The sequence below is a fragment of the Anarhichas minor genome, unplaced genomic scaffold (assembly GCF_050575085.1).
Source record: "Anarhichas minor isolate MPS153535 unplaced genomic scaffold, ASM5057508v1 ptg000007l, whole genome shotgun sequence".
Taxonomy (NCBI): domain Eukaryota; kingdom Metazoa; phylum Chordata; class Actinopteri; order Perciformes; family Anarhichadidae; genus Anarhichas; species Anarhichas minor.
The window spans coordinates 2,546,415-2,569,710 of record NW_027466453.1 but is presented as its reverse complement, the minus strand read 5'-3'; the positions used below and the strand labels follow the sequence as shown (position 1 = coordinate 2,569,710).

Genomic DNA, 23,296 nt, shown 5'->3' with positions numbered 1-23,296 from the left:
CTCTATAACGAAATGACGTGGTTGGTGGGCGTGTTTCAACAGAGCGGCCTTTTCAATTGTTTGACAGTTTGATCAGATTTCACGAGCAGTGATTGCTAGCTGCGTTAGCGGCTCCTCTGCTCTGATTGGCTGATTTTCTTCAGGCCCAGTGGAATCTTGCAAATGCCATTAGGAGAACTAAAAGGAGGCAGAGGAACCTATATTTTATCACAGATCATCTGTCTCATGAAGTGTGTTGGTTTCTCTTGTCTAAAGTCGGGATGAAATGCAGTGAGAATTCACCTCACATGGGTTTCATCAAAAATAATTCTCAGTCGTGACACTATAATTGATGCTTTAAAGCTTTAATGCAAAGATGAAGAAATCAGAGTGCATGTTAACTGTAATAAAGGGACAATGGGGACAGAGTACAACTCGGGGGAGAAGCGATAAAAGAGTAAAGCAGGTCTTCAGCTTCTTGGAAGTTTACATCTCAGTCGGAGGCTTCCTCGCCATACTTGATGTGGTGGTCGATGTAGCTCACAAACTTGGACACTTGGGTGTAGACGCCAGGGTGGTCTCGGAGACCACAATCGCCGTAACTCATGATGCCCACCTGCACGTAGTCACTGCCTGCAAGACACACCAGCGGGCCGCCATAGTCCCCCTTTGGAAGCACAAAGAATAACACACATTGTGTAAGTGGTTCCACTTTGCATTGTTCTTTCCTTATTTGAACTTGTTGAGTTGACGCACAGCAGATACATGTGGTTGTTTTGGAGGAAATGGTCAGTAGTTGGGACATGAGACATTTTAATCATTTTCAGTGGTGGAAGAACTACTGGGATAGGAGAGTAACTAAACCCCAGAGTTTTTGCTGAAGCGCTCATACCCTGGAAATCCAAAATATGCCTCAAGAATGTGAAAAAACTTTGGCTTGGAGGGGAGCCAGGGTGTGAAATTATGCCAACAGCACATTACACGTACAGCACATACATATTATGTATGCATTATTAGATTGTGATTACTGATTCATCAATGCATAAGTATCATTTTACTGTTGCGGTGGAGCTTCTTTTAACTAGTAACTATTAGTTACGAACTAATAGTGCCGTCTTCCCAACCTTTAGGGCTGAAACCCCCTTCACACAGTTGAATATTTCAACTGACTTTAATTAATAGTAGAACTCACTTTGCAGGCGTCCTTTCCATCCACGCCCCCTGCACACAGCATGTCATCAGTCAGCTCAGGTCTCTTGGCCTTACAATCACTGATGGAAATCTTCAGCTGCTGAAGGGTTTCTGGAATCGGCAGTGGAGCTGCATAGATACACACACACACACACACACACACACACACACACACACACACACACACACACACACACACACACACACAGTGAGAATAAGTGTGGAGCAGGAGGCGATGGTTTATGATCGATTAGCGACCGAAGTAAGGCCGGCATGTACGGCTGGATGTATTCCTGTTGAAGGAATTGAATGAACCAAGATCATCCTGTTGGTTAACTGAGCCTTGAGAGAAGAGAGCATACTATTTTGTGTTACGACACATTTAAAAAAAAAAAAAATCATATACTGGCTCTATTTATATATATCATATATTAAGCTATTTCGCCATAAAGGCCCTGCACACCCGCACAGTGTTTTCATACATTTGATTATTAGGGTTTTTATTAGGATGGTCGTGTTAACTACTAAAATTGTGGCAAAACTTATAGGAGAGTGAGGGATATGACTATAATCTTAATATTAATAATAATACAAATACTTTATTTAAATAGTTATTATGAAGCTCAGTCTGTGCTTCTAAAGCTCAATAACGCGTCAAGTGTTTTTTTTATCGAACTTGCATTAACATTTTTTTTTAAACTTATAATAGTACAATTATTTAAGGAATTAGTATGACCGATATTTTTTACAACATTTTGTACACCCTGCAGCACTCCAAGGTACCCCTCAGCTAAGTAGTACTCCCATTTTGAGAAACTGGTACACCAGAATTTAAAACAAATTTTTAGAGGAAGAACCCTATCGGACACACATTATTATTCAAAGCAGAATCTATATTTATGTCTTGTAGGGGATGAGAAGAAGATGATTTATTTGGACCAAAACAAACAAAAAAAGGTCAAAACTATCTGAGGACTTCAGGAAGTAGTCACGACCATCAAACCGCAACTTGCTGCTCTTAGGCATAATGCTTTGTGCCGTTGTGTTTATGAGCAGTTGTTGATTACCGGAGATGTCTCCTTGAAAGAACATTTAAATTAAAAAAATATTATTTTTTTCAACTCATGAGCTCAGTATTTCTAAATCCTGTTTAGAAGCCCATTTGTGTCACACTGATCTGCAGGGTTACACACACGAAGCCATCCATGAATCTACAATTCATTGGTGTGTTAGTATTCATTGGTCCTCATACAGTGTGTCCACCTTATATGCTGCTTCATGTGCAGAACTCACTATCTCTCTTAATCTCCCCCCAGCCGGTGATCCAACACTGGGACGATGAAGAGAAGGGGGCGTCAGTGCGGGGCAGACTCACTGCCTTGACCTTGTTTGTCATTGTCACCGGGTCCTTCAGCTGTATCATAGCGAGGTCGTTCACGTAGCCACCGCTGAAGGACCGGTACATGGGGTGGATGATGAATCTCTTCACGCCCATGTAATCGGCGGAAGGCTTTCGCAGTTCATGTGACCCCACCCAAATCATTGATCTCTCCCGGTCAGGCTTCGGATTTCTGCCAACACAAACACACACATTTATGGATCCCCCCCCCTCTTATTACCGGTAAAAAACACAGTATTCTAACATGCGGGTCGGTTCGGGGACATATAAACATTGCCTGCTTTTGCCTCATATTATTAACAGACTAGAGTGATGAGGTGTTGCGCTGTAATGTGGACGCTGCAATTCATTTCAGATCAAGGGTGGAACTTTTTTTGTTGTTTATTTTCAGAATCTATATATTCCCTACAAGATATCAACATGGTTACAAGTCCTTTTATTATATTTTACATAATATTCTAACGTTCAAAGATTTATTTATAGATTAGACAACAGTACTTTTTATGAGTTTGTTTGTCATGAATTGTATTAAAATGTCCAAATTGAGAATGAGTAGATTTGAATGAATTAATTAAAATGTAGTGGTCTTGATACACCGAGGTGCCTGTAACGTGCTCACTACTACAGAAGATGTTGAAGGATGCAGCATGAGTGTATTATGAGCGTAGCAACTCATAATGTAATAAATGCTCATAATCTTGATCATAATAAGCACATCATTTAAAAAACACACGAGCACATAACGTAATGTCAGTTTTGCGTGTAATACAATAAGTTAATACATTAAGAGAAAATTATTACATCATAAACTAAGCAAAAACATTTTTTTGAATAATGTAATAAATTCAGCTCATAGTGTAATATTATATATATATATATATATATATGTATATATATATATATATATATATACATATATATATATATATATATATACATATATATATATATATGTATATATATATATATATATACATATATATATATATGTATATGTATATATATATATATATACATATATTTATATATATATATATACATATATATATATGTATATTTATATATATAATACATATATAAATATACATATATATTATATATGTATATTTATATATATATATATATATATAAAGTTCCTTCCTCCTGAAACCATAGAAACCCTTCTAGTTTTTCCATGACAAGTGGAAAAAAAGGTTTTAAACCTAGAATGCTAATATTCTAACATAAAGACTGACATTAACTGAGTTTGACTTTCCAGTATCGTTGGGTATTATTGTATTCTGGTTGTTTGGGTCGAGTTCTGGGTCGCAACATTCTGTTGTAGTACAGGTCAGTGGCCTCGCCTTCTGTGTGAAGCAGCTTTTTTAAGATGGATGAGATTGGGTTAAGATTGGGTTAAGATGATGAGGGCATGGATTGTGTACATGCTACATGGGGAAACTATTGGGTAGCACTTTCTATGACACCCGTGTCTATAATGCTTTATAAACATACTTGTAATGTGTTATAATCTACTTATAGCACTGTTATAAGCGCTCATAGATATTCATAATGCTTAATAACTATAATCATGACGCACTATAAAGCAACTTATATTGACTTATACGGTCAAGTAGTTTAATGTATTATCGTGTATTATAGTTCCCATTGTTATAATACATTATAATATTCTTTTATAATGCATTATAATATGATTATATAATACTCTAAGTGGTCATTGTTGTCTTTAAGTAAAGTCAAGTACGCAATGTTTTGTGTTGTTCTTGAATAGATTTAATGTTATTTTTCCACTTTACTAAAAGCAAACAGTGACCCTTATAATAATAGTAACTTATAATAACATATATATAATACTGCAACTATGGGAATTATAAACCAACATGATCCTTGCAAAAAAAATTGTTGTTTCTGGTTGTAAAATCTTGTCGAACACGTTACAAAATAAACATTGGCTTAAGAGTAAATATGCCTTTGGAAACCTGTATTTAATACAATGTTAGAAGGGTTACCATACTACAAAAAAAGAAAAAATGAAATGCCTTTTTTTAAATCGCAAAGTAAGACGCTATGCCTGAACAATTTCTTTGCTTAGTTTAAAGTGTCAAAATGTTTTCATTAGAACACAAAGCTGTTATTACCTTATGCGCTCATGGTTTTCTTACATTATGTGCTGATAATTACATTATGAGCTTTTATTACATTTCAATAATTACATATGCACAGTTATTTCATTACAACCGACACACACACTTACGTGTCCAAGCAGCTTGCAGCAGTCAGCACCCACTTAGGGGCGACGATGGTGCCGCCGCAGCGCCACGTCTTGACACCATTAGATATGTTCAGGTGGGCCATCCACGGCCAGTCGTTCTCCTGAGCATCCTGCCCCCCGATGATGGAGCTCCTCACCTCGGCCCCAAGGAAACCTAAAAAAAAACAATAATGAAACCACGAAACCATGTAAATCAAGTAACGTGAGAGTTAACGTAAAGAACATGTGAGACACGGTCCAGTCAATTGGTTTCACACTATTCCACTGATCTACAGATATTTCACCAAGATATGCTGCAATGCCCCAGCCAAGACAGATGTGTATTTGAAAAATTCAAATATTATCTCTGGTTAAATTGAGTTTTGGGAAATAGGCTTATTTGCTTTCTTGCTTAGACTTAGATGAGAAGATTGATATATCACTCTCATATCTGTACAGTAAATATAAATCTACAGTCAGCACCCAGTTAGCGTAGCTTAGCATGATGACTTAAAACATAAAACAGCCTGGTTCGGTTAGAGGGTAACAAAATCCACCATCCCACTAATTATTATTATTATTATTTAATCCCTCCAAAAAAGCGGAAGAGTAAAAGTGACCTCTTGTAGTTTTACGGGGGTTATGTAACAGACTTCTTCTTGGCACTGAGAAGTAATCGTGTTTCCTCCGTGAGATTGCCAGGCAACCTTGTTTTTACAATGTGTTGCTTTTTACGGATCCGTCAATATGGATTACACAAACGAGATCTAACGCATAATTAATAGGCAGGTTAAAACTATTAGCTTATGATACTGTCATATGTTTAAGCCAATGTTTTCAGAAACAAAGACGGGAAGTTAAGCCTTCGACTGTTAATTCCCGAGAGGACAAACCACGGTGTGTTTAAGGACATCTGCATTTTCAAATGTGAATTTGCAATAAAACTCCAAACGACAGATGCTCTCTGTGAGTTCATGTTTTAAATGGACAGAGCCAGGCTAACGCACACTTTCTATGCCTCGTCTTACTCCCCAACCTCCACTAATTGAGTGCAGATAAATCACCACAGAATGATATTCTCATGTTAGTCTTTCTCACCTCCAGTGTTGTGGATCAGTACCAGCACAGCAAGAAGTGCACCGAAGGCCATGGCTGCCGATGGAGTGAAGCGGTGTCTCTGCAGGCTGCAGCTTTATCAAATTCGTATCAGCACTATCAGCCAACCTTTTCATCTCAGACCACATGTGGAAAAGTACTTTTACTCAAGTACTGTGAAGTAAGATACCGATAGTTTGCTTGAGTATTTCCACTAAAGGCTCTGTATTTTTGCCTCACCTCATTTCAGAGAGATATATTACTTTTAACTTAAAATGCATCTCAGAGATTTATAAGTTGATAAGGTTGAGTAAGCAGTGAACAGTTTGGATGCTTTTGATGCATTAATGCTTAGTTTAATGCAAAGTATATTAATGTAAAGTATGACGTATGAACGTAGCCGAGTACTGTATGTATTGCCCATCTGTCCTGACCCTAATGATGATACAAGAATATCATTATCATTGTATTCATATTCATATTTTGTCTACATGCTGCTCAGACTATTTTTCTTAATTCAGTCCTTTAGGTTGTTGCGTAACACTTTATTTGAACCTCCCAATTGAACATTTATGAGCAGCGTACAAACACTCAATGTGCTAGAATGTAGTTGAAATATATAAATATAAATATGGGGACATTTGAAAGTTCTGATTTATTTTGTTAAATACATTTGTACTGTTAATTAAAAATATATATATCAACAATTACAACTCCTCATACAAAGCATGTGAAGCATCCATGAGGGTCCATAAATAATGAAAACTTGATAATTCAGTATAATATCTGTATGATAGCACTCATGAATAAATCGTCACCGTGTTATAAAGCATTCATTAACTGTCAAATGATTCATTCACAAGCAGGTTTTAATATAATTTCAAGTCATAATTTCATCATTACATATAATAAGTGCTGCCTTAAAAGCCACAAATAATTAATAACTAAAACATTATTTTAAAGTAATGTCTTTTTGATATTACAAAATACTGTAACGTGCTAATAAACGTGAAATTAACCAGCTAAATGTGTATCCTAAATAGCATCACCGAGTGGGAACGTTTGAGGGTGGGTTTTGTTTCAGCGAGAACTTATTTTTATGAAACACCGCGTTTTGGTGCGACGTACGACGTTAAAATTGAGTTAAAGATGTCAGCTACTTCTGTACAGTCTGGCTGGAGCGTAGAAAACACAGTGGTGAATCTACCGCGGGAGCTGGTTGACTCTACGATGTATTTTAAGTAGATTTAGCTGTTAGCCCGGTACCAACGATAGCCCGGTACCAACGTTAGCCCGGTAACGGTGACGTAGTTCGGTTCGTTGTCTCGTGCGCTGTTGTGTAAACATGGAGCAGACGGCCAGCGTCAACGCAGAGCCCGTTCAACGCCCTGACACTAACGGTGAGTCAGCAGTTCGTTTCCCTCGACTGATAAATATCAAACTACATTATACTTGTTGTGAGAGTCGCTAAAGGTGTTGTTTATCTGTTGGTTGTAGGTACTTGCACACAATGGCGCAACCGGAGTGGATTTTGGTGAGTGTCCTATTTGTTTTAAATGAGCTTAAACTGTTTTTAAGAACCACGGTGGAAAAAACACCGAAGTTTATTGAGACAAACACTATTAAACTGATGCCGCCATTTTTTTATGCTGAATGTGTTGCATTGTACAAGGTGACAAATGTAAACGAGGATTAACTAAATCTAAATGAAACGAGTTAGCTAAACGCTAAAGTACCAATGAAGCCCATAGCTTCCTGTTAGCATTAGTAACGTTACATCCACACGTTCCCATTTAAGCAAAAGGAAGCTTTCTATTTGATGTGAAGAAATGAAAGGCTCCTGATAACTTAAATACATAAGTTACAAACTATTTCAGATCATTGTTGACTTGAAATATACGACAACATGAGGAGGAAAGAAATGCTGTTTTGTTTATTATTTACAAATACTTTTTGCAATCTGTTGAAAGTCTAGTTAGTGCTGATTGTAGCAAAAGGTACCAATTCACATTACGCTTAAGTAATAAGTGTACCTTTCTAAATCAATATTAGAGCAGGGTATCATATTCCAATGAGTCAGTAAAACAGTCCATTATCAAATGTTGACATTGAAGTCTAAGCTATGCGTGCATGTATATTTGTAATTTATTCGTCAAATCTGAATTACTTTTCTATGTAGGAAAACATCTTGTAAAGACCACATTAATCACTGATGCATTAAGAGGTTTGGCGTGTACTATTGACTTCTTACTCACAGAGAAACTCACAGGCTTAGTTATTGATGCATCTTAATCTGCTGCTGACCCTGAATTATCTCACCTGCTCTTCTGATTACCCCCCCCCCCCCCCCAGGCTCCTTGGATTGTGCAACAACTTTGCGTATGTGGTCATGCTGAGCGCCGCCCACGACATCCTCCAAAAACAAGAGTCCCAAAACGGCACGTTACCTGTAAGAAGGCACATTTGTATTTATATTTTGTCTCTTGCAGCAACCCTTGTATGGCTTGAAGCTATAATATAAGAAAAGACTTAACGCGAGAAGAAAGTTATTCACTTTTTTACCTTTTTTTTCTTTCCCTATATGTATATATAGACTTCAGCCACATCGGCCGTGGAATTCCAAGGTGGAAACAGTAGCAACAGTAGCCGCTATGACTGCAATCCTGTCTCCACTGCGGTAAATGGATACTCACTACACAACAGGGAATAACCTTCACCAGTCTGTATGTTGACAGGGAATTATTAGCTTCTCACAAAAGAGATGTTTGCTGTATTTTGGCAACATTTCGTCAGCCGTCCTTTAGCAGTGGAGGGACTGTCCTTTAGCTAAACCCTGGAACTACTTTCTCTCACTTTAAAGCAACGCTATTTAGTCGTGTTGTTCAGGTCCATTTTAGTGCAAAGTATTTTAATTCTACACATTGTGTTATAATATGCTGCTGGTTGAAACCCGGATCTTGCACTTGAATGGTGATGTATAAATTAAAATGTTTATACTGTATTTTGCCACCATAACAGTCCCTCTGCAGCACTCTTACCTAACCATAACCATAACAATATTAGCATGCTAGCAATTAGCATAAACAAATTGAAAGGGTAACGGTTATCATGAGCGGTCATTTTAAAACAGTTAAGTCCGGCCAAATGTCAAAATAATGTAGACCAAGCCGGGCGGTTCATGTGGGGCTGTGTATGTTCTGTAACTGTAGCATTACAGCATGGTGGAATTGACAAGCTAGCCAGCAGCTACATGAGTGAAGGTGTCACTGGATTGTAATGCTACCTCGGTTGAGGAAAATGAGCCGAAGACAACGGCAACGAGTTCTAGCCAATCACAGAAGCATTAGACGTGACTGGGCGTGTCTCAAGCCCTCCCCCAGCACCGCCATTGTTGATGGTTAGTTCACGTTCTTTGAATTTCCAGGGTAGAGGTGCTTTAGCCAAAACTCTGGGGATTAGTTCCTCTTTAAATCCGCTCTTTTCTGAAGCGAGCAAAAACTAAGATGAGTAAACGGGTACTGAAACTAATATGACAAACTAGAAATGAAAGTACCAGAATGGAAAGTCTATTCAGCTGCCAGTACGGCAGAATGCCACGGTGTTATGAGGCTAAATGACACGGTGAGGCGTGAACACAGAAAGTAAGGGATTGTACTATAACATAAATGTTATTTTCCCCTCAGCATTTCTTAATTTGTGTTTGACATATGAACACTGATGCTTTCAAAGAGGACCTTTGGTCTGAGTGACGGCTCCGATGCTTCTCTCCTCAGGCTGTGCTGTTAGCTGACATCCTCCCAACGCTCGCCATCAAGTTGTCTGCTCCCTTTGTGATCCACAAACTGCCTTATGGGTAAGGAAATAGGTCTCACTGGTTCATGAGAAAATCAAGAACATTCCATATTTGACACATCCAACAGTCGTCCCATCATTTAGTGTTACACAGAAACATTTAGTTTTAATGTGGTGGTCACTTTTAGTGTCTCGTCTTACTTTTTGTTACAGTCAATTTTTAAATAGTAGCCAAATGAAGGCCCATTTGGAATATAGTGGAGAAAAATGCTCCCCTGGTCGATGTAAATTCTTCTTCCATGTTTACCTGTTGTCTTTACCTGTTGGGGCATTTACACATTTTGGGGGCACTCTTAATTAAGAAATAGTGCATAACAATTGTGTTTTTAATGTGAAATGAGCCAGGATCAAAGTGCATACAGTAATCACCACCTTGTGCCAAAACTGAGCAAAAACAAGCACACTATTATCTTATTCTATGCAATCATCCACACGTGTGACAGAAACTGTTTAGGCTTTTATTTAGCTCTTAATCGCCATGATTGGTCAGTAGAATAAAAACATTATGTTCTAAATCAGGGACACTTCAACAACAGCACTGAGCACCGTACGGTCAAAGTTTCAAAGTTTCAAAGACATTGTTTCCTGTTTTTTGATTACTTTAAAATAAGTAATATAGAAGTAAATAGAAATAGAACAAGATTAGAGATGGAGTTCGGCATGAAACTTCCCCAGTTGTTTACTTACATTAAGACAAATCATTTTTTGTATGACAAACTTTCTGAAAATGTATGATGAAATATGCAATATGTGCTAATTTGCATCCATCTCCAGAAGATAAATGTGAACATTGGATGAAGCCAGGTTCTTGTTTCATGTAGTAGGCAAATTAGAGTGAAAGGATTTTACCGAGGGGATTTTGGATATCTCTTAGTATCGCTCCATAAATTAGAATACTGTCAGCAGTAATAAAAAAACAACACATCTTTAGGAATAGAATATTGTATAAATAAGGTTATGAATGATAAATGAACAAACCCCTCTGTAAAAACCTTCTGCATATAGAGAGGAATGAAAGTGTAAAGTTTGGTTTATGTAAGAGCTGCTGAAGAGATTTATTGGTCAGTCTGAGAAATAACTCATTTAGAGAAAACGTCCTTTAAAGAGATGTTTAGTAAAATGACCGACATGTTGAAGACACTACAGGTGAGTAGGCTAAAAAACATAACTAATAGATATCACCATGAAACTTCCCCAGTTCATTACTTACGTTAAGACAATTAGTTATTGTATTACAAGTCTTTTGAAATGTCATGTTTAAATATTCAAATGGATCATTATCTAATGCTAACTTCTGGTGAATTTAAGAGAAATCTACAGACGCAAACAGACAAAGTAGTAAAATAAAGACCTAAATATGTATTTTGGATGTTTTCTTTCCACTCGTCTGAAAGAAGACGTGATATGGAAACCAAATAGACCAGAATCTCAAAATCGACCAGTGCATGAAAAACTAATTCTCCTTTTTAAAACCTGAAACACGTCCTTAGTACTTGTACCTCAGGTGTTTGTGTGTCTTCCCTGGTGGTCTTTCATCTCTTTCTTTATATACACTTGTATACAGGGCCGTCTCTAAGTCATTGGAGAGTGAATAGAGCTATAATAAGACCTTCCAAATAAAAGCACGGCCCTGTTATGTTTGTGTACTACATGAGTATTGTACTGTGTTGTGAATATACTTCTTTAATTCTTGTTTCTCCAGTTTCAGAGTGTTGTTCTGCGCCATCATGGCAGCAACCAGTTTCCTCCTCGTGTCCTTCTCCTCAGCCGTGTGGATGAGCATTCTAGGTAAACGCTTCTTCTTTTTTTCTCAGAGCTCTTATTATATTTATCTCTTCTTGGTGGTGGAACTGTGAAGCATTCTGATGACGGATTAGATGCATCTTAATATCTGCTCACTTTCATTTCCTGTCCTCTTATCTGAACGGTTGCAGCTGCAGTTTATTCCGCAGAATTATGATTATGATACCATGTTAGTCTTATCGTGACCTGCTGCTAGAAGTTTTTCATCCCCATGCTAGGACTGATCAGTGAGCTGATGTTTGAGGTCATGTTTATGTATTTACATACTCTTAGTCTGTAGCAAACAAATCTAAAACTGGTAAATTACTGGTATAAATAACCTTTCAGGCACCGCTAATGTGTGTATACGTATATATATATATATATATATATATATATATATATAGTTTGCGAGACTCGTGATCTGCTTGAATCACAAACACGCATTTGATATATGAAAAGGAGCGAAGCTCCCTCGAGTTTATGCTGGACTCCTGTCGAGGACCACAATGCAAAGTAGCAACACGGACCAACCGCTGCTGTGATTTCTCGTCCACGCGGAATCTCTGTTTTTGTTTAAAAAATGGAACTGCCTTTGTGGAAAAAGGAGTACAGGAGGCCCCCAAGGGCCCCTATTTACAACCCCTGTTGCTCCGACTCTCTGTGCACCATGTGCGCAAATATGACGATGATTGTGGAAGTGTCCGAAATCTCAATTTGCGATCGAGCAAACAATTCCACTCACTACATACAGGTAGAAATAAATGAATGATTTGTAAACCGCTGAGTCAGCTGAGCAAATGTTAAGTGTGTGAGCGTTACCACCTTCCACGGACCGTTTTGTTTTTGTGGAATTAGTGGAACTAATATTATGAAGGTCCCTGTCAGCCATGAAAGTGAGCCACAGGTTGAAACACTAGAGTCTAAATGTGCTTCTTCTTCTCTTGTCGGACGAAGCGATGAGCCTTCTGTGATCACTCACCAGCGTCTGTCCTTCCCGCTCTGCCGCTGTGTTTCCTAGGTGTGATCTTCGCCAGTATCGGCGCTGGACTGGGAGAACTGTCCTTCCTCTCTCTCACCGTCTACTTCAGCAGGTAAGCACTTGATCCATCCTCGGGCTCACACAACCTTCTCCCAGCAACAGAAGTACCTCAAGTGCAAGGTTTATTAGTCTGTTGATGGAAACTGGCTCGAACAGTAGGACTTTATACAGGACTGCATTCTATTATGACGATAATAATTCAAAAAACTTTAATAACTGAGAACATGTTAGAGACAGGCAGTATGCTTTTAAACACGTTATTTCATTTACAGCAAATGTAAATGACTTAAATTCCTATACTTTTTACTTGCCATGGGTGTTTGAATTTGTAATATTCCTAACCTTTGAACCCTTTTCTTTCTGTTTTAAAAGGTTTTTTTTCTAGAGATCTTAAAGGAAAATCTGACGTTCTTGATTTCAGAATTGTGTGAATGAATTTGGGTTATTTTTGACACTTGAGTGTGAAATCCCTGATGTCAGAGGAACCTTGAAGGAAGAGGCTTTTGAAACGGTCTCTCCACTGAAACAGCCTACCTTTTGTAACGTATCGGCCTTATTAAATACACTTCCTAACTATCCACAACCCCCCCCCCCCTGTCGCTTCAGGGACATGCTGGGATGTTGGGGCTCAGGCACCGGCGGCGCCGGAGTGGCCGGAGCCTTCCTCTACTCGATCCTCAGTCAAGCCGGCCTGTCGCCCCAGGTCACGCTTCTCCTCATGCTGGTGGTGCCGGTCGCTATGTTGCTTAGGTGAGTGTGCGGAGGTGCAAAGATAAGAGAGCTGATGAGCATCTACGATGTGAGACCAAATATGGTCCCATTTCATCTTAGTTTACGTTCTGACTTGCGTGTGTACAGACACAGTATAGACGGACAGACTCTTGCGCTCATGCATGGCACACATTTCACTCTATGGACAGCCGGAGCTGCACAGTTACAATAGCTGCTGCACTTCTTCACGTTTTGGTTTATGCTTTTGAATCACAGTGGATGTAATTAGGATTTTTTTTAAATTAACAGTAAATATGAAAGAAATCCAAAGAGAGAGACTACTCTTTATAAACTTTGTTATTGTTTACTATTTTACTTTGTAGACGATCATTTTGGCCAATCAATTCAACCCTGCTTTCAGTCCTAGCTTTCTTAAACCCGGCTGTTATTTTTGTATTTATGTTATTTTGTGCTTATCCCAACACCACCACCACCAGCTATTTCCTCCTGCTGGTTCTCCCGGCTTCATTGCCTCAGTGGAGGGTCAGGGAGACGGAGTACACGGCTGTGGGCTCAGAGGACAGACGGGCGCTGATGGATGAGTCGGAGGAAGAGGAGCAGGAGAAGTCAACACCAGGTACATCGAGGCCAACGATAGAAACACAGTGCGATCAATAGTCATTTGACATAAAGAAAACACAGTGAACGAATCCAGGAAGAATAAAAAAGAGTTCAGAAGCACATCGACATATGTTGTTGTGTTGCGTTAGCTGCAGTTGAGCAACACGTTGGAAGGCCTAGTCGCAGCGCATTGCTGCAATCAGATAGCAATGAAGACATGTGCTCTTCAAACTTTAAATGAGTCATTCTATAAGACACGTGGACTTTTTTTAATCATCAGTGAAAACGTGGTAAGATGTGAGGTCTGATACGTCAAAGGCCCCAATAGTTTTATCTGGGTTTGTTTGGACACGCACAGGAATCTGTGTGGAGAAACAGATGTTATCCGCTCTGTGCAGCGGTGAAAACTGAACTCCAAAACCGATATTTACACTTTGAACTCAGTGTGTAATTAATACAGATAGCTCTGATACTGCTAGGTCAGCAGTTTCCATTCTATTTGTTCAGCGTGGCTACTTAGTCTGACGGCAAGCACGTTCTTTGGACTATTCCTCTAAACCTTTAAACACAGTTAAAGTTATGCCAATAAACATTTCTAAAAGAGTGTGAACATATTATTTATCTGAATATTAAAAACATTAATAACAATGTGTCTTCTATTCAAACAGCTCAGCGTGTCTGCTCTTCATGCCACAATGTCACAGCGCTGCGTTCCGTTCAACAATGTTTTATCTTTAATATGTTTCAATCCAAATCAGTCCATAACCTGTACCCAAAAGATCAAAGCTTTATTCATAACGTTGACATTCATATTGTTATTATTATTATTAATAACTTACAGAAACTCTCTCTCTCTCTCAAACACACACAATGCGAGTGACACAGCTCTCAGTTCAAAATGTCAACATTTATTACAAAACGATGGATGTATTCATTTCCAAAATTCACATTGTTTTGATCTCACAGGAATACTCTGCTTCAATCCATATTTGTTGCATTAAGTCTTTGTAAAACTCTTTCAGCAGCAAGACACACGCCTGTGTTAGCGGGGCGGTCTACAGCAATCTAACAGCACCATGAATTACATTTAGCACATTTAGCACATGACACCACGTGTGTGGTGTCATAACATCAAATCTGACGACATACATTGGAAGTTTTATTTGAAAAGAAAAAAAACTCAATCAAAGCTCATATTCACGGACTACTTTATTGCCTTTAGACAAGCCCTGTAAAAAGTCAAGTTTTTAATGCATTACAAAGACACAAAGACTGAATATCCTGTAAACTATTTGATTCGGCTGCAAAATATTTACTCAAAAGAAGATTTTTAACACCACCTGTTTCTAAAGCATCTAAAAACTAATTGTCTTTCTTTGTAGAATCCTTAGACATGTAGATAGTGTTTTTATCAGTGAACTATTTGTGACAGTCACGTGATCGCGCGCCAAGTCACAAAAAGTTCAGAGGTGCACGACCAAGCGCAGAGACCACTTGCGGACCGGACCTCACACACACATGTGCGCCTCGCACCGGCTTCCAGTGTAAATGAAGCTGAAGTCGGTTCAAATCGCCTCAATATCGTTACAGGAAAAAACAACCGTCGATCATCCCTTCACTCCTCAATATATGATCTGACCTATGACACAGAGAACCTGTGGTGATGCGAGTGTATTGTAAGTACAGCTTACCTGTTCTCCTCCCCTTCAATACAGCAGAGGACAGGACCGCCGGACCGCTCGCCTTCACAGAGAAACTTCATGTCATCAAAGTAAGTTTAAAAAGTATTCTCTATTCGTCTAAGTATTTACCTGGTTGTACTTTTACTTCACTTGATTCCTGTGAGCAGGGCCTGCTGAGGTTCGTGTTCCCCCTGGGACTGGTCTACTTCGCTGAGTACTTCATCAACCAGGGCCTGGTGAGTCCTCCGGTGCCCCCCCCCCTCGGCCTCCCATTCATCTCACTGCATGTTGTTAGAAATACAGACGATTTTGTGATAATATTGAGCTCACAACAATGTCGACGTTTCCTCTCCCAGATGGAGCTCCTGTATTTCCCCAAATTCTTCCTGTCCCATGCAGAGCAGTACCGCTGGTCAGTTCTCCTCACTGAGCGATGTGGAGCGCTGCATTCAGGAGACGGGAGTGCAGGGAGTCATGAGTGCAGGTCTACAACGTCTCATTGCACACTGTTTTAGTTCAGGGGTGTTAATGGATGATACCTAATGTACATTCGTGCTCAGGATATGCACTATTTTGAAACTTATGTATTGTTATTTTCTTTAGAGGGGAACCTCCACAACCCGGCGCTGTTTGAAGGAAGCAGCCCCCCCGTGTGGGAGATGGCGGAGGAATATCTGGAGGTAGTGAAGCAGCACCCCCCCTGCACTCTATCCTATGTACGAGCACACCTCTTCAAGCTGTGGCACCACACGTATGTATCTCTCTCTGTATGTATGTATGTGTGTGTGTGTGTGTGTATGTGCATATGCCTGTACCTGTACCGTAACACCTTGAATAGAAAACTATGTTCTCCATGCTATTAGTCCAAGATAGATAACATAGTACTCATCCTTATATTATACTAATAACACATTTCATTTAAACAGCACACGCAGTGTTTCAAATACACAAAACAAAATCTCAAGGTGCTTCGCATACAATACGAACCTTGCAATTAAAGTGGTTGAAATAGGATAAATAAGTGTATATACCAAATATTTCAAGACCCGAGTTTAAAGCCGATTCCACAAGCATTCTCCCATGCTTGTCAGCTTTGTCCGTGGCACAACGAGGAGGTTTGAAACATGATTTACCCATTAAAGTCAGAATCCTTAGGTTTCAGCCCTGGTTGATTTGGCAACAACCCTCCCTCCCTCCCTTGCGGTTACTGTGGCAACAGCAAGTGCGCTCCAGTACTACAGCAAACACTCCTTGAGCAGCTACAGCAGAAGAGCAACCAGTTCATCTGTTCACAGTGAAACATACACCGTGTCCCTGTGGCTGCCTCACCAGTTGAGTGCTTTGAACGGGAATTATCAGCAGTAGGAAATGTCCGGTTAGCATCAGGCGGAAACCTCCGGTTCTGCATTGGTGAAGCCGATGCAGAAGTGTCTTAAAACTTGTATTCTCTCTACTGACCAGCAGGGGGCGACTCCTCTGTTTGCAAAAAGAAGTCTGGTTGTATAGAAGTCTATGAGAAAATTACTCTACTTCTCACTTGATTTATTCCCTCAGTAAACATGAGTTTATGGTCTTAATCTCTAGTTTTAAGTCTTCTTCAATACAGCATGATGTTCATTTAGTAAATTATGATCCATTTAGAGTCACATAGACCATAAAGAGGAGTATGCTTTAGGGCGGGCTTGCTGTGATTGACAGGTCGTTGCAGGGGCGGACTGGGGGAAAAAAGTGGCCCGGGAGTTTACTGTCAGACCGGCCCACTCAATACACGGCGCGTTGCCCACTCAATGCATCGCACGTATCGACCAGTCAGTGGCCTACTTGGATGATTACAAAGAAATTATATCATATATGTTGTTTTTTTTTTACAACATTTGGATCCACCAATTTGCCTGGATGGACACATTGAATAAAAGAATACTCGCTATTGTAACACTCCAAGGTAGGTATAGTTTGCTAGATGAATATGCTTAACTCTGTGCTAGTATCAGATGGTTATACGCAGTGGAGCTGGTGGAAAATGTTCTAGGTAGGGCTGTGCCACATCCAATCAATTTCAGCAAACATCCCAGTATGATTTAATGCAAAACAATTAAGGTATCAAACACGTATTACTACTTTGCAGTTAAATATTTAACTTTTATTCCAACATGAAAAAAAGCAGTAAATAACGCAGATGATTGGCTAAATTGTATGTCACTCATTTATATCTTTAATCAGCATTAAAGCATCATTGGCTAAACTGCTTCATAGACCCGCCTCTTTGGGTGTGTGTGTGTGTGTGTGTGTGTGTGTGTGTGTGTGTGTGTGTGTGTGTGTGTGTGTGTGTGTGTGTGTGTGTGTGTGTGTGTGTGTGTGTGTGTGTGTGTGTGTGTGCTGCCGGCTCACAGATGGAAACCATGAGTGTGAATACAGATCGCGAGGAGTAGTATAAATCTCAGTCAGCGATTATTGACTTTAAGTATTAGAGTAAATTTAACGTGTTCTATGAAGCATAGAATATAGTCGGGGTCGGCGATCTCAGAGCGAGGGCCGGTTAGTAATGGAGGTGGGCAGGTATTAGACCACCCCATTTGGACCGGCCCAAAACCCCGTCGGCCTACCGGGGATTCCCCCGGTATCCCCTATGGCCAGCCCGCCCCTGGGTCGTTGCCGCTATCAGAGATGTATACGGCGTCTCTGTCACTCCTCATTCCAAATATAATCACTTCCGCTCATCGGCTGCAAAAAAGCTAAGATGGCAACGGCAAAATCACCGAACTCAAGGCTTCATAACATCAGTCCACAAACCAATGGGTGACATCACGATGACTACGTCCACATCTTATATACAGTCTATGGTTAGCATGAGAGGCGTGGAAATATCTTTTGTCCTAAGACTTGAACTATTCTGCATCCATCAGGAGTTTGGTTTCATTTCAGCTCTGTGTGAGTCTTGACTGCATTTCGCTGACATTTACTGTTGCGCTTGTTTCTCTCTCCTCTGATCTCTGCGTTTCACTTACTGTGCTGTGCGGAGAGAGGAATGCTGCAGAGAGGCGGCGTTCCGCTAACTGGTCGAGCTCGCTACCAATATTAGCCGCTCTGTTTTGACAATGAAATACAACCGTGGTGCTGTTGTGTTGGGAGTTTCATGTGTGTGTGTATATATACATATATATGTTATGTATCTTAATATCGCTTAAGCTTGTGTTAACCTTATTTAAGGCATCTAAAGGAGGCAACCTTTGCAATTGCAATAATGCGGACTCATTTTCCCGTTTTATGGACTCATTCCTGCAGCACTCTTTAACTACTATGGGTGTTCACAGACTTTTGGCCATGTAGTGGCCATGTAGTGCAGTGTTGTTCAACCTTTTCGTTGAACGGCACATTTTTTACATTAAAAAGATCCCGCGGCACACCAACAACCAAAAACGTCACAAAGTGACACCTTTTAGCATAATACTGCATATGCCATAGTGTCAAACTCAATCCCAGGGAGGGACTACGTTGAGGGCCAAATAGAGTCACCATTTAATAAACAGGATAGAAGGGATATTGCACAAAGTGCAAAAATAATACATGTTTAGGTAGGCTACATTATTTTATGCATACGTACCAGGGCGGATATATGCTGACAATTTAATGACTCTAAAGTATTTAAAGTCTCTCAATGTGTTGATCCTTACGAGGCTTTTCATCTGGGTTATTTTGTCCAGGGCCCAGTTCAGAGTCTGCATTTTTCCTTTTCAAATATTTCTCCATCGCTGTTCGTCTCGTCACTGCAACCTCTCCCGCGCGTCATTTCATTCTACTGTCCTACATGAACACGGTCATTACTGCGCTACCTACTGCCTACTACCTACTATTTATTCCTTAGCTAGACACTATATTGCAGCTCAGACGCTCAACAATGGCAAAGTATTTGCAACAACTAAATAATACATTTTTGGACTCATTAAGTGAAATTGGACATTTTCCCACGGCACACCTGACGATCTCTCGCGGCACAGCGGTTGAAAATCACTGATGTAGTGTATGGACTGTATTTTGGGAACACATCTAACATTTCTGATGAATTTGAATTGAGAGATTTGTGTTACCTTGTGTGTGTGCAGGCTACAGATCCACCAGGACCTGAGAGAGGAGCTGGCCAAGGTGAAGACCATCGAGGGTTTGGCCGGTGTCAGCAAACAGCTGAGGCTGCGCTGCCAGGTAACTGACACAGCAGTTAAAAAACGATCCACTGAGGAAGCGGAGACGGTGAATTCTGTAGTTCCGTAGCTAAATTCTCAGCAACAGCGGAGGGAGGAAGAGGAGGAAGAGGTAGACTTTGAGCTGCTCCGAATAATCCCTATTGCATATGGCTTTTTTTTTTACAAAACCCAGATATTGGTCTGTACTCTGTGGTGGACGGACAGCAGTACCACAATAACGCAATGCTCGAACAATAAGAGGAGTCCTACTGTATTGTCTGCCTCATCTGACATAAATAACGCCTCTTGTAACATCAAAAGAAACTTTTATAACACATTTATAAAATACATTAAGGTTAAAGGTCCAGTGTGTAGGATTTAGGTGAATCTAATAGCTGGGATTGAATATAATACTCATAATTACTGCCCACACTGCTTCAGCTGATTTTGACATTTTCTCCTCTGCCTCTTTCCTGCCAATGCGGTTTTTAGACACCAGTGTGTGATTCTGAATTCTTCAAATCTCCTCTGTAGTCTTTCAAGTAGGAAACAATCCTGTATCTGTGGCCGTCGCAGGACTGTAAGAAGCCCGTCCAATCATTTCATTCGGCCCAAATGTAACGATCCGACGGGCTACCTGTCTCTTTGTGCATATTCTCTCCGCACTCATTGCTCGTCACCAAAGTATTCCGCAAGCTGCTATCTTGACAGCTGTCAGTGCTAACAATAGCCATGTTCGTTATTCGTTCATTATGTTCGTTATTACATCATGATGATACATTTTGGGGAGTGGCCTCGGGGGGAGGCCTAAAGGCCCCAGCTGTCAGTGTGGCTGGCTTTTCGCTAGAATTAGCCATTTTCAATTATAGTGCTGCTAGCTGCTCTCATTGGCAATGGAGTTGGCAACAATGGGCTCGGTTTTACAATTGTATCATTTTTAATTCATTCGTGTACTTGAAACTAGGAATCGTTGGGCCCTTCATATATACATAGGGAGCGGGTCCTCTTCAGAGTGCGCCATCTTGCTCCGCCATGTTTCTACAGCAGCCCGTAGTACCACGAGTTCGGGCACAAGGCTAAACTTTTAGAGAGACGGAGAGAAAATGTTACTAATCGTTTTTTGCTCACTGTACCCGTGAGCTAGCTAGCTGCGGTTAGCGGAAGGCTAATCTGTTAGCAACATTTTTCTGAAAACGCTTGACATTGTTAGACTCTTCCTTTAGCCACTTTTTCTAAAGAATATTCCGCTGTTGAATCCGTCTTTCACCATCTGAAGAGACGAGCATGCACCTGAAACGGCCAATAGGAACTAAATGAGCATCAACGATCTAGCTTATCAGAGTGACATAGAGCCTTTTAATGAGTGTTACTGGGACAACCAGGCATGGATGTATTGCTGATGGACAAAATATACATAGTTCCAGGGTGATGGAGAATTGTTGTAGCTGTACCGTATGTGTGTCTGTGCAGGAGGAGATCGCCAGAGGAAAGGACGCGGAGGAGAAGAAGGGCGGCCTGCCGTTCCCCCACTGGATCTGCCAGCCGTATGTCAGACCAGCGTGAGTCACCATCTTTTGTTGTTTTTGATTTTTGCTCTATATGATCTTTTCACTTTCATACAGTGAGCAGTGAGCTGCAGTCTCACTGCTGGCAGAAAAAAATAAAAAAGTGAAGAAGAATCGTGAGCACCGGTCAAAAGTTCTCTAATCTTACTGGCTGTTCTATACAGGCCAAAGGAGCCAGTCACCAACGGCAACAGCCAGGGCCCAGAGGTGAAGAAGGCGGTGTGTCAGAAGAGGGCGCTGGAGGACTCGGACGCGACGGCCGACACGCTCTCCAAAAACAAGCAGAAGAAGAGATCCCGAAACCCCCACAAGAACTTCTGTCCCGAGCACAAGCGTGAGTCCGAACCGTCGCGTTCCCCTCAGACTGCCCAGTTCCTCTTTGAAACGAGTAGAATGCTTAAAAACAGTGTCCCTCTTCTCTCCCCCCACAGCCAAGTACATCAAGTGTGAGCAGTGTGGGAACCCAAAGGTCAGTGTGTGTTCGCATCGAAGACGTTGTGATCTCTGCTTGACATTCTGTGCGTGTTGCCTTCGGCTTTGTTCAGCTTAACCGAAGAATCAGGAGGACATTTCCAGAGCGTTGGTTTGATCTCCAGCAGCTAATGCGGTTTATTTTGGTCCGCAGGGAAACAAATGTGTCTTCAACCTGTGTCGAGGCTGCTGTAAGAAGAAGGCCTTCAGGGAGGTGGCCGACTGCCCAAGTCAGTACATGCACAGTGAACACTGTCACTGTGAACATTTTTTTAATTTAATTTTAAATCTAAATCAACTTCCCAGTACGAACACTTGAAAAGCCCCCATTTAAATCATTAGGTCCTTAAAGTTGTTAAATGCAGTAATAGCCAAATCCAAAGAGTTATTTTCCTTCCTCCGTTAATATGAATGACAACGGATGATTTCAACTGAATTTTATACTCTGAAGTCAACGTTCATAGGAATGAACAGGGCCCCTCCTCCAACGCTGTCTTCAGTTTTCTTTCTGTATTCATCGAGCTGACATGTCACCCATCTTTATTTACAGTCTGTGGTCCAGACCAGTGCAAAAACTAAAGATGTATTTAGCTTTGTTCAATAGAAATAATCCAACCTTCGTTTGACAGGCCACGGGTTGAGGTTCAAAACCAGGGCAGAGAAACAGAAAGCTGAGGAGGACGGGAGGAAGGAGGACGGGAGAAAGGAGGACGAGAGGAAGGAGGGCTGTGCGACAGAGATGGAGAGAAGCAGCAGCTCTCCTCAGCCCCCCTCAGATCCAAGTACAGAGCTGCAGGTGCAGTCCGAGACACAGCTCCCACTATGAGCGGGACTAAGGCCGTCTCTACATGCACAAACAACACTCCTGTTAATACAGCACTCGGCTGTCACATGTCAAAGAGTCCCACCTGGGTGAGCCTAAGCCGTTTTCAGGTCATTTCTCTGACCACAAGTTAATTTGAAACATTTTGAACAGCTGCTAAGCAACCTCGGCATGGAAGAGACTCTGATGGACACTGATCAGCAGACCAAAACCATAAAGTAACAAAAACTTTTTTTTATGTGATGTGGATTCGTTTGGGATTTATTTCTCCTTTTTTCCTGATGGGACAGTTTGGAAGACTTTCTCAACTCATTCTGGCATCTTTTATTTTTAAGACAAAGATTTTACGAAGCGTTCCAACATCATTTAGCCAAATTTGTTACTGAGGTGAAGTAAAGTTTGTCTGCAGTGCATTGACGTGTCTGTGCCTTTTTAGATGAGAAGTACCGCTGCCTATCCAGAGATGAACTTGAAAAAGTGGAGAGATCAAGGTGGTGACTACACGGTCTATTTAAAGGTGCTACCTGGGTAATCGTGCATGCACTGGGGTTTTTTCTCCCCTGTATATCAAAAATGATTTCTGTAAGTGTTTAGCCTAGCTTAGCACAAATACTAGAAGCTAGCCTAGCTCTATCAAAAGAGATGTGTTGACTA

The 23,296-nt window shown here is 40.6% G+C and overlaps 2 protein-coding genes across 3 annotated transcripts; one reads left to right on the top strand and one right to left on the bottom strand.

Moving 5' to 3' along the window:
- Nucleotides 1–328: 328 nt before the first annotated feature.
- On the bottom strand, nucleotides 329–8,235 carry LOC142939328 (tryptase-like). Its single transcript, XM_076082611.1, has 5 exons — nucleotides 5,919–8,235; nucleotides 4,824–4,995; nucleotides 2,464–2,741; nucleotides 1,172–1,299; nucleotides 329–646 (listed from the first exon to the last, which is right to left on the bottom strand). The coding sequence occupies exons 1-5, from the start codon at nucleotides 5,968–5,970 to the stop codon at nucleotides 473–475; spliced, it is 804 nt and encodes a 267-aa protein (XP_075938726.1). The 5' UTR covers nucleotides 5,971–8,235; the 3' UTR covers nucleotides 329–472.
- LOC142939291 (tRNA-dihydrouridine(16/17) synthase [NAD(P)(+)]-like) lies at nucleotides 7,025–23,055 on the top strand. 2 transcript variants are annotated; one of them, XM_076082569.1, is made up of 14 exons: nucleotides 7,025–7,315; nucleotides 7,413–7,449; nucleotides 8,268–8,364; nucleotides 8,509–8,592; nucleotides 9,689–9,768; nucleotides 11,470–11,555; nucleotides 12,571–12,643; nucleotides 13,198–13,341; nucleotides 13,800–13,939; nucleotides 15,639–15,694; nucleotides 15,773–15,841; nucleotides 15,962–16,089; nucleotides 16,209–16,356; nucleotides 19,706–19,802. In XM_076082569.1, exons 1-13 carry the CDS (start codon nucleotides 7,261–7,263, stop codon nucleotides 16,237–16,239), a joined length of 1,080 nt encoding a protein of 359 aa, XP_075938684.1. In that variant the 5' UTR covers nucleotides 7,025–7,260; the 3' UTR covers nucleotides 16,240–16,356; nucleotides 19,706–19,802. The 2 variants fall into 2 exon arrangements, with proteins under 2 accessions (XP_075938684.1, XP_075938691.1); XM_076082576.1 differs by lacking the exons at nucleotides 7,025–7,315; nucleotides 7,413–7,449; nucleotides 8,268–8,364; ... (4 more) ...; nucleotides 13,198–13,341; nucleotides 13,800–13,939 and adding exons at nucleotides 21,254–21,342; nucleotides 21,513–21,682; nucleotides 21,780–21,817; nucleotides 21,974–22,049; nucleotides 22,449–23,055.
- Nucleotides 23,056–23,296: the final 241 nt, after the last annotated feature.